The 11,076-nt window shown below is 50.9% G+C and overlaps 1 protein-coding gene across 4 annotated transcripts in view; it reads right to left on the reverse strand.

Moving 5' to 3' along the window:
• Nucleotides 1-795: 795 nt before the first annotated feature.
• Zbp1 (Z-DNA binding protein 1) overlaps nt 796-11,076 on the reverse strand; it is an 11,494-nt gene continuing 1,213 nt past the window's right edge. Inside the window, exons 2-8 of one of the 4 annotated variants that reach the window (XM_031372908.1) lie at nt 10,300-10,536; nt 9,172-9,363; nt 5,986-6,144; nt 4,405-4,569; nt 3,247-3,447; nt 1,972-2,148; nt 796-1,639 (exon numbers count right to left, since the gene is read on the reverse strand). In XM_031372908.1, coding sequence (XP_031228768.1) covers nt 1,973-2,148; nt 3,247-3,447; nt 4,405-4,569; nt 5,986-6,144; nt 9,172-9,363; nt 10,300-10,536 — 1,130 coding nt within the window. In that variant the 3' untranslated portion in view covers nt 796-1,639; nt 1,972. Of the gene's footprint in view, nt 1,640-1,971; nt 2,149-3,246; nt 3,448-4,404; nt 4,609-5,985; nt 6,145-7,027; nt 7,129-9,171; nt 9,364-10,299; nt 10,537-11,076 lie in introns of those variants that run through there. The other 3 variants (XM_031372907.1, XM_031372906.1, XM_031372909.1) reach the window with 3 other exon arrangements.

Genomic DNA, 11,076 nt, shown 5'->3' on the forward strand with positions numbered 1-11,076 from the left:
TTGATGGCAAGGAAGTTGTTCACGGTGTGTGACTGCTAGAGACTCAGGTCACAATGGCAGGTTCAGGGTCTAGTGGGGCACTCTCCTTAAAACGATGCCTCGCCGGGCGGTGGTGGCACACGTCTTTAATCCCAGCACTTGGGAGGCAGAGGCAGGTGGATTTCTGAGTTCGAGGCCAGCCTGATCTACAGAGTGAATTCCAGGACAGCCAGAGCTACACAGAGAAACCCTGTCTCGAAAAACCAAAAAACAAACAAACAAACAAAATAACAAAAACAAAAACGATGCCTCATAGCCACACAGTAGAAGGCAGAGGAGCTTTGTGGGCATCAACTGGGTGCAGTAGCCCACCCTGGTCATGCGGCTTGAGGGTGTATAAGTTAGGGTTTACTGCTGTGAGCAGACACCATGACTAAGGCAAGTCTTATAAAGGACAACATTTAATTGGGGCTGGCTCACAGGTTCAGAGGTTCAGTCCATTATCATCAAGGTGGGAACATGGCAGCATCCAGGCAGGCATGGTGCAGGAGGAGCTGAGAATTCTACATCTTCATCTGAAGGCTGCTAGTGGAAGATTGACTTCCAGGCAGCTAGAGTGAAGGTCTTAAACCCATACCCACATTGACACACCTACTCCAACAGGGCCACACCTCCTAACAGTGCCACTTCCTAGGCCAAGCATATTCAAACCATGACAGGGGGCAAGCCCCTTTACCACTGAGTCTCTGGTCTTATTCTTTAAATCCATTTTCTGAGTGACTTGATGCTCTTTAGTTGAATGAAAACTAGCTTGGGTTTCAGAGGTACACCTTTATATAAAAGTATATAGTGCATTCGTCAGTGACCCCCCCCCCAGCCCTTACTCCCATTTGACTGTGATCCCCATGGCTGTGACCTCCCTTAGCTGTGACCCCCTCTTGGCCTTTAGACCCCCTGCTGTGATCCCGCCTCTCCTTCCTATCCCCCACCCTCATTCCCTGGCTGATGTCATGTGTATTTCATGTCACGTCTGTGTATATGATTTTATAAATCTACCTAAAGTCTGGGAGCTACAAAAGAGAAAATGTGGCCCTTGTCTTTCTAAGATGGCTTTCATTCACTTAACATAGTGGTCTCTGGTCAAATCCTCTTCCAGCCAATGACAACCTCAGTATTTTTCGTGGCTGTGGGCATACTCCAATTCACCCATCTTTTACCTCTGGACAAGGTAGGTTCCATTTCTTAGCTTCTGTGAACAGTACGACAGTCTACGTGGATATGCAGAGGGGTCTCTGTGTTGACTTTTCCCTTCTGGTGAGCACCCAGGAGTGGCAGGACTGGCTCATATGGTTGATTGACTGATTGATCTTGAGGCAGGAAGGGTCGGTTTGGCTCATGGTGGCAGGGAGGTCAGCCTATGATCCCACGGCTCCGTGGCTTCCTGGCCTGTGGTAAGGCAGAAGGGCGTGGCAGAAAAGGAATGCTCGGCTCAGGTCAGGCAGGAAGAAGAGATGACTAGAGAGACTGGAAGGGGGTGGCCCAGGCTGGGACCGGGGCTGCATGGGTGGCCCTTGTGCGGCATGCATGAATCCCTGTATGCATGAAGCTTCATCCTTAGTTGGACTTGGTGGTACATGCCTATGATCCTCGCACTCAGGACCTGGAGGCCAGGAGATTAGAAGTTCAAGGTCATCCTTAGTGACAGTGACTCAAAGCCAGTCTGGACACAAGAGACCCTGATGTCTTCAGTGACTCATTTTCTTTGCCTTCCCAAAGTCTCCACCCCGACCCACTATCCTCATTAAATGGCGAATCCATCTACAGACTGGTTTGTGGATGATCTTGGAGCCAGTACAGGACCAAGTTGCCTTTCCAGGGAGAAGAATATCACATCTGAATCACAACAGAAATCTAGCCCAGGCCCCTTGTGCAGCCACAGCAAACCCCGCAGGCCTCTCCGCCTGTGCCTGTGCCCTCGACGCCTCTCCTCACCTCAGCCCTGTGTCTGACAGCCTTCTGTGTCCGGGACTTCATGCTCTCTGAGCACAGGTTCTGTGGTCTGGGGGCCGCTGTCTCCCAGAGCCATAGCTCTCAGCTCAGAGGTGGGCAACATGGAGTCACCGGGCGTATGCATGCAGCTTCTGGGCGGTGTGGCTTCAGAGCTTGCACCTGGGGGGCGGCGAGAAAAGGAAGGCATCCTGCAGGTTCCTCTCAAGTGTTTGCTCCGCAAGCACTCTGATGGGTTTCTGCTTGCCCGTGTGTTCCAGGGCTTTGCTCGCAAACTGTCTGTGGGGGACCTAACACTCCCCAACACATGTATGTATGTATGTATGTATGTATGTATGTATGTATGTATGCATGTATGCATGCATGCATGTGTCTCTGCGTCTGTGTGTAGAAGTCAGAGGACAGTGGGTAGGGTTTGGCTCTCTCCTTCCACCATGTGGGTCATGGGAATTGAACTCAGGTCATCTGATTTGGCAGCAAGTGTGTGCACCCACCGAGCCATCTTACTGGCCCAGGGAGACGTAAATACTACAGCAGACACCTCTATTCACACCTTGCATGTCTCCCAGTTCGTTTCAAATAAGATGGAGACATTTTACACACGCCTCCAGGCTCTGAAGGGCTGGGTGGGCACCCACCGAGGCGTTAGGCTCCTGGGTCCCTCCTATTCCCAGACTCCTGCCCTGTGGTGCTCCACTTCTCCCCTGGGAGCCTTGGCACCTGCCATTTTGCACTTGCAACCCTTCCCCCGGATTTGTTGGCAGGTCCCTGTTGGCTCCTTATTTCAGTTCTCTCACAGAGCTTCCTTGATGGCAGGGCTCACAATTTCCTCTCTGGGAGCAGCCATGCCGGTTCCCTAAAGGTTTCCTTGCCTGGGCCTGGTGTCTGTGACCCATGACACCCGTGGCCCGTTCTCACTGTGTGAGCCATGCAGCACTTCACCATTGGGATACTGTATCCACCTGACATGCAGATATCCTGGTTTCTCCATGCTAATTCTAACTCTCCATGTGTAGGACTGCGTGCGGTTCTCTGACTCCGAGTCCAAAAAGCCTCTGCTTCGGTCCTGCGCAAAGCCCTTCTGTGGCTCTTTATTACCTTGTCTCTCCCTATGTCCTCCCTGCAGCCTGGAGCTACACGCTGGCTTTTGGTCCGCCCCCGAGCTCCAGTCCCTTGTGTTCTTGCACCAGGCCTCGATGCTCGAAGGTAGGATGAATGGATGAGGTCGGGGCACACACAGACACTCGTGCCTGGGCTCACCTAGGTCTTCCTTCGGCTCTTCGCTGTCTCCACCCTTTGACCTAGGGCGGATGGTCATCTTGTTGCTGTTACCGATGGTAGCGTCCTCTAGCAAGCAAGATTTGATGTGGACTCTCTGGGCTGTGACTCCCTCAGGGTGAGGGCCTGGCTCAGGGCTTTGCATGTTGAATGAAGTTTCTGGCTCAGCAGTGGTGGTTGACACTTCAAGTAAAGCAAAGAGAGAAGCCGGGAGAAGCGAGCAGTTTGCAGAGGGACCTAGCATGTATACCCAACCTGGCTGTGGCACCCTCATGGCTCACTCTTACCAGTAACCTTGCAGATCTGGCATATAGCCTTTCCCTAGACACCCTGCCTCGTGTCCCGGCACATGTCCCCACTGGACTGGAAGCCACCCCCACCCCCTGACCCCTACCCTGAGCCCAGTAAAACCACTCTGGACTCTGCATCCTCTGGAGCCTTCTATCTTCTCTCTGGCCAGTTCCCAAGTGGCAGATAAAGGCATGCTCTCCTACTATTGTTTATAGTTTTCATGCTGTCCTACTGTGCTCCATACCTTTTCTCTCCCAGCCCCAGCCTCACCCTCCTGTCCCCTCTTCACTTTCACCCTCAAAAATGTCCATGCTCGGCTTTCCCAACCCCCCTTATAAGTAGGTTCCCTTCACTCTAAGAAACTGTCACGGAAGGCCACCGCAGAGTTCTGTTTGCTGGTCCCGCTGCTACACTCTGCCTCCCTGACCAATTTCTCTCTGAAGACAACTTCTCCGTGGCTCTGTTAGTCTCCCTGAGATCTCATCTAAGAATCTACAGTTGCTGGCAGGCCTCTGGCAGAATCCTCCAGTCACTGTGCCACCGGGACACTGTTATTACAATGCGCTACTGGCTTCCTTTTTCGTTTCCTTAAGCCACCATCCCGGCCTCCGCCCGTCCCATGACCTGACTTCCTCCCACTCAGCCTCCGGTTTGTAGGTGCTGGCTGGCGTTTGCTGCACATGGGTGCTGGGAGCCTGGAGACCCCCGGGTGCTAGATCTAAAAGCTCAGTGCTATTCGGTGATACCCCTCAGGGTGGAAATGAGTTTTCCCATCATGGTTCTCTCCTGGCAAAGACTCCGGCTTCCGGGTTCTTTCTAGATATTGTGGGGTGACGACGGCCACCATACCTGGGGGGCTGCCAGAAAAGCTATAAGTGGGGTCTTCCCCTGGATTCCCCATGAGGTTCATGTCGTTGCCGTGGCCAAGCTGCACTCGTCGGAGCATACACTTGTCCATGTGGATGTGCTGAGCTCCGTGGGCACCAGGGGGCGTGTCCTGAGCAGAGGCGTCCTCTGGCATGGGTAGAGGGACATGGTGAGGGGTCCTGAGACCTGGGAAGGGAGGGGATTAAGGATTTGCTAGACTCCAGATCTTTCTGTTCTCAGGCTTGGGCACCAGAAGCAGCTGGAGTCGGACAGTCTGCATTCTCAGTGGGGCTCAGGGTACTGTTGGGGTACCTGCCTGCTGGGTCTCCTCAACCTCTGACCCCATCAAAGGAAAGGCCCCCAATGGGGAATATGTCCTCCCTCCCTCTTGAGAAGGCGTGTTTATTCTTCAGGTGCTCAGTTTTTAGTCTTACTTTTACAATTTTCAAATTAAAGGAATACAGAAACTTTCAAACACATCTGAGTCTGAAAAATCGTGAGCCATTTAACACCCCTAGGTAAAATAGCCAGACAGGAGGGCCATCAAAACAAGGGAGTCACAGTGGGGGAAATGGGCCTGCAGTAGAACAGATTTCTCCTGAGGGATTGGGGAGAATCTAGATTTGGGACTGATGATGCTCTTGTGTGGGTGACAGGGCCAGAGTGTGAGGTGGCCCCACACCCTCTAAGCCATATGTCGCTGGACAGCACCAACTTTCATCAAAACCAAGATGCCAAGGCTGGGGGATGGCTGGGAATGGTAAGAACATTGCCCTGCAAACATAGGGTCTGGGTTTGGATCCCTGCATCCACGTAAAAAGCCAGGCCTGACTTCACGCACCACACCCCGAGTGCTGGGGAGACAGGATCACTGGGGCTTACTGTCTGCAAGTCTTGTTCCAGGTTCAGTGAGAGACCCTGTCTGGATGGGGTGTGACAGAATAGGACACCTGACATCATCCTTTGATTCTGAATGGGCTCCAGTAAACACACACACACACATACACACAGTCACACAAACATACACATACGTGTACACACAAGCACACACATACACACAAATTCACACAAACATGCACACCCAAATATATATGCACAAACACACACAAATATGAAAAGTCACACAAATATGCACATATCACACACACAAATACACACAAACTCATACACACACAAACACACTCATACTCAGATACAGTGTCACACAAACACACACCAACATACACATATACACAAGCACACACAGGTAGATAGGAAGCTACTGCATGTAAGATGATCCCAATGTTTCATGACATAATTTGAGAGACAGAAATATGTTCAGAGAAGAGAATTGCAGTAACCCTCTCACTGCTTCTTGCTTAGAGAGAGGGAGCCGAATTATTCTCATACAAAAGGGTTTGATCTCATTGAGAAGGAGCAAAATTAAAGGGCGTACAGGTGAGGTGTGGTCCATGAACCTCACTCTGAGAAAGGTGTGCCTCAGGAAGTGAAGCAGTGCCCTTCTCCTTGAGGACCAGTCCCCTTTCAGTCCTCTCTCCCCCTCATCCAGGACCCTCCTCTTACCTGGATCACCACAATGCATTGACATGACATTCCCATGGCCAATCTGGATGGCTTTAGAGTTGGCAATGGAGATGTGGCTATTGGCTCCTTGGCAGATCATGTTGATTGGATTTTGCTGATAAATTATCGCAGAGGACTCTTGTCTGACTCCAGAACGAGCTACAGAATAACATTCCATTGAGTTCTTTGTCTCGACAGCATAGGGGGTCTCTTTTTAACAGTACTGAACTTCCCTGGGAGCGGGCATGAGCCCAGACCCCGTCGTGGGGGCCTGAGAAAGAGGGTGCAAGGTAAGATTCAGGAGCTGCCTGCAGCTGGCCCCAGCTTTCCTTCCTCGTGTTGAATGGACGCAGCCGGAGCCTCTCCTGAAATCCCTGCAGCAGCCGCCTTACCTAAGTGTCCTAGCCACAGTGGCTCCCTGGGAGGAAGGTGGAGACTCCTCCTCTCTCCCTACCCTGTCCCTGCTGCCACAGCCCTGCAGAGCCCTCAGTGCTGAACTCCAGGCTCCTCTCACTTTGGCAATAGCTAGAAAATGTCCCATATGGTTTGTTGAGCTCTTTTTAAGATATGACCTTTTGTTTAAAAGCTGCCTTCCACAGTGTCACTTCCTCCAAAAGCTGAGAACCATGAAGGGGGCGGGGGGACTAGCTCATACCAGCCAAGCCCAGCACCTGCACCATGCCTCAGGGCCACATGTCTGCTCCAACTGAAAGCTTGTGCATCTCTGTGAACTCCTTTCTCCATAAATTAAAGTAGCCCAGCATGGTGACAGACACCTGTCATCCCCATACTTGGGAGGTGGAAGTAGGAAGACCAGAAAGAATTCAGGGTCATCTCAGCTACATGAGATTATCTAGGAAGGAAGAAGGAAGGAAGGAAGGAAGGAAGGAAAAAGAAAGAAAGAAAACTAACAAAATTTCTAACCATGTTTCCATAAAAATGAGCATACTTAGTCTGGGATAATTTAGATATGCATTCTTTAAATGTTCATTTATTTTACTGACTTTAAAAGATATTTTCCCAGGTGTAGCGGTGCACACCTTTAATCCCAGAATTTAGGCAGAAGCAAGCAGAACTCTGTGGGTTCAAGGCCAGCTTGGTCTACATGATGAGTTCTAGGATAGCCAGGGCTACATGGTAAGGCTATTTCACCAAAAAGAGAAAAAGGAAAAAAATACATTTAAAAAGAACATTTGGGGTGGGGGTGTCCTGAGAGCACCAGGGCTCAGAGTTGTTACTGCCACCCCACAGATCTTCAGAGCTGGTACCGCTGCCCCACAGACCTTCAGAGCTGGTACCATTACCCAACAGATCTTGCGAGCTGGCACCGCTACCCCACAGATCTTCAGGCGTCTCCAGGTTTCTATGCAGGCCAGCCCAGCCCAGCCCCCTCCTTAAACAATCTTATTCACTTGTTTTCAATTTGGGTTTTGTGGGGAGTTTTGTGGTTTAGGGTAGCTTTGAACTTGAGGTTCTTCTCCCTCTGTTTCCTAAATGCTGGGATAAGAGCCCTGCACTGTCCCACATGCCTTCTTCCGGTGACTAAAACCGCCACGTTGGACAAAGCGATCACAAAGAGTCATTATAAATTCAGGCTGGCCCCTGTGTCAACGCAGCAGTTCCAGTGTGTCCCTTCCTCCAGATTTTCTACATCTCAGCTCTCAGAAGCCTCCACAACCTTCTCTGTTGAACACCAGGCTCCTCAGAGATGGCTAGAAGAAATCTCCTATGGGTAAATGTCGATGTAATTGTTGTCTTGGAGACTCACTGCTGAATAAGCTCACCCTTTCTGGTTCTTTCTGAACTCTGGCTGGCTGGTTCAACTCAGCTGTTCTGACTCAAAACTCCTCTCCAAGATGACTGACTCAATCTGGCTTCTCTCACTAAATTGCTCGGCTTGGCCTCAAGCAACTGGCAATTTGTTCTAATCTTCTGGCTCCTTCTCACTCTCTGGCTTCAGCTGCCTCTGCTGACCTGCACTCAAGACCGAACTCAGCTCCTCAACACCGTGCTCACCACGCTGCCTCCCAACTGATTCAATCCCCAACTCACTCACTACATCCTCTCTTCCTGTGCTGCCTGTTTGTTTGTTGGTTGGTTGGTTGGTTGGTTGGTTGGTTGGTTTTTCGAGACAGGCTTTCTCTGTGTAGCCCTGGCTGTCCTGAAACTCACTCTGTAGACCAGACTGGCCTTGAACTCAGAAATCCATCTGCCTCTGCCTCCCAAGTTCTGGGATTAAAGGCATGCGCCACCACTGCCTGGACCCTGTGCTGCTCTCAAATAGCTTTTCTCCTAAGTGTTGAGCATATTCTATCTCTGCTCATATTGTCAAATCTTTCTCTGATTTGTCACTTGGTCTGCCCCTCGATTAGACATCACTTTCAAACATGGCTATGTCCTACAAACTAACCTTACCTACATTGTTAGGGATTAAAAGTATGTACTAAGAACATGTCTGCATTCCAGCCAAATCACACAGACCTAGAAGGTCTATGGATGTGATCCCTTGTCAAAGCAGCCATGTTTCTGGATTAAAATTCCTCTACATATATGTTTTGTTGGGGTCCACTGACTTCATTAAAGATTTGGATGGGTCACTCTTCCTCCAATAGCTGGAGACCCTATGGCTGCTGTGAATGAGGCAGGCAGGCCCATACCAGCCAAGACCAGCAGCTGGTAGGCCCTCCCTCCTTAATCCTGGCAGCCACCCTCCCTCCTGGAACACCTCCCTAAAGGGTATCAATAAAATCTGACCCGAAGGCTGGAGATGTGGTTGGGTGGTTAGAGCATTGGCTGCTCTTCTAGAGGATCCAGGACTCACCACCTTCATGGTGGCTCACAGCTATCTGTAACTCCAGTTCCACAAAGATCACCTATAGGCACTGCATGCATGTGGTGCACGTACAAGCAGGCAATACATTTATACACATAAAATAAAATACATAAATTGAAAAGGAAATCCAAAAAATCCAAACAAATGAAAAAATCTGGCCCTACATCATCTAATCCTTATTCGTGATTTTTTAACCTGACCCTAGGTGACCTAATCCTCATCCTTGATCTTCCTGACCTGAAACCTGACCTCCCCACACTGACCTTGCCCTCCCATACCTATCTCTTGGCTCTCCTGACTTGAGCGGTAGATCTTCCACATCTGTCCCCCACACTGACCTTGCCCTCCCATACCTATCTCTTGGCTCTCTTGACTTGAGCGGTAGATCTTCCACGTCTTTCCGTCATAGCTCAGAAGGTGCTTATCCTTCATGGAATACAGGAGTGGGTTCACTTCTTTGGCCGTCGTCTTTTCCAGAGCCTTGGCTATATGCAGGGCCCTTTGGGGCCCATTGGCCTCCAGGAATCTTAATATTCTTTCTTCATCTGCAAAGTGAGAGGCAGGCACTTAGTCGGAAGAGAATCCAGGGCTTGCTCTGCCCATCACCTACTGGCTGTGGCGTGGGACACTTATGAAGCCCAGCGACATGCTGATGGTCTGTCAGAAGCACATATTGGGTCGTACTGGTTACAGTGGTCATCTAGAGACCAAGCTAATGAGGCTCTCACCCTAGAAGCTGGCTCAGATTGGCACAGGGGTGGATGTCAGAGCCCACGTCTCGCCATTTAGAGCCTCTCTCTTCTAACAGTGAGTCTGGCCTCTGATACTCCCTCCTGTGGAGCTTCAGTGGTCTGGCGAGACCCATGGATGCGATGTGCTGCAGGCCAGGACCTTCTGGAGCTGCATGCACCTACATCTCATTAGGGTCTTGGGGCTGGAAGAAGGGTGTGTCCATTGGAGACGGGAGATGCCGTGCTCCACTAAACACGGGGAATGATTTCTCAGGGGAGCTGGGGGCAGCATATTAGGCTGGGTCCCGGGGCTTTCCTGTCACAGATGCTGTCTGCTGAAGGCTGAGGCTGGCTTCTTTCCTATCTCTATCTGAGGGCTGAATGGATAAAGGCAAGGTGGCTCTGGGGGCTGCATTAGCGCTTGGAACTGTGGGTCCTTTCTGCTCGATGGTTATCAAAGTCACCTGATGGTTCCGAGTGAATCCTTACCCGTCAGCCCTCACTATCATTGTAACTATTGCCTAGATTGTGACTTCACTACTGCCAGTGTCTATTGCACACCTACTGTGTGTGTAAGCTTTAGGCTTTACATTAGCTCCATTGGCCAGAAGAAATCAAGAGAAAGAAAGGATGGCCGAGCTCAGATTTGAAGCCAAGCCTGAATCTGGACTTGTCTATTGCAAGATGGTTCTTAAGGTGTGTGTTGGGGGACTTGGCGGAAGGGTCTGCTCTGCCTCCATGACAGATTACCAAGGCAGGGCTGGGCAGTGGAGTCCTCAGGGATTGCAGGAGCCCCATCTCCGGAAACATCCCCGCCTAAGCTCCATACTGCAGGCTCTGGGGAGGACACTCTGCCCTCCTTCTTCAGGCGGTAAAGGACTTGATTGAGGGTTTTCTTGGGTACTTGGCACTTCTTCAGCAGCTGGCCAATCTTCACAGGGCCACAGGCATCGCTCAACACCTGCAGGATCTTTTGCTCCAGGTTGTCTCAGGGAGGAAGACAGAGAAGAGCTAAGTCAAGCTTAGTTCCCAGGGGCGGCCTGCATCCAAGCTCCAGGGGCAGGAGAGATCTCCTAAGAGAGCCCAGAGCAGAGAAGGCGCCCGTGACCTGGGCCAAGCGGACAGTATCAAAGATAACACTCAGGACGAGACAAGGGCGTCAGTTAGGTGGACCCTGGCCCCACAGCTAGATGTCTGGATGGCAAATGGCAAAGTAGTGTTCAGCCTGCCTTGTGTACTACGTGGAATCCAAGTAGTTCTCAGATGATGGAACAAGAGGGAGAGGCATGGATCCAAGTCTGGCCCTGAAATCCCTCCGTGGTGTCTTGATGCCCAGGGGGTCCCTCTCTCTCCAGCTTAGCATCTACATCGAAGGCTTGGGTGTTCTCAGTTCAGGAGCCCAGGAGATAAGAGAAATGGGTCCCTCTCATGCTTGATAGAGCAGGAGCCCTGAAAACCCAGCTCAGCTCTTTACCCCAGCCTCGATGCCATCTTCCAGATGGCTGCCAACTTCAGAAGGCTCCCCCC

This window comes from Mastomys coucha, unplaced genomic scaffold (assembly GCF_008632895.1).
Source record: "Mastomys coucha isolate ucsf_1 unplaced genomic scaffold, UCSF_Mcou_1 pScaffold15, whole genome shotgun sequence".
Lineage (NCBI taxonomy): Eukaryota > Metazoa > Chordata > Mammalia > Rodentia > Muridae > Mastomys > Mastomys coucha.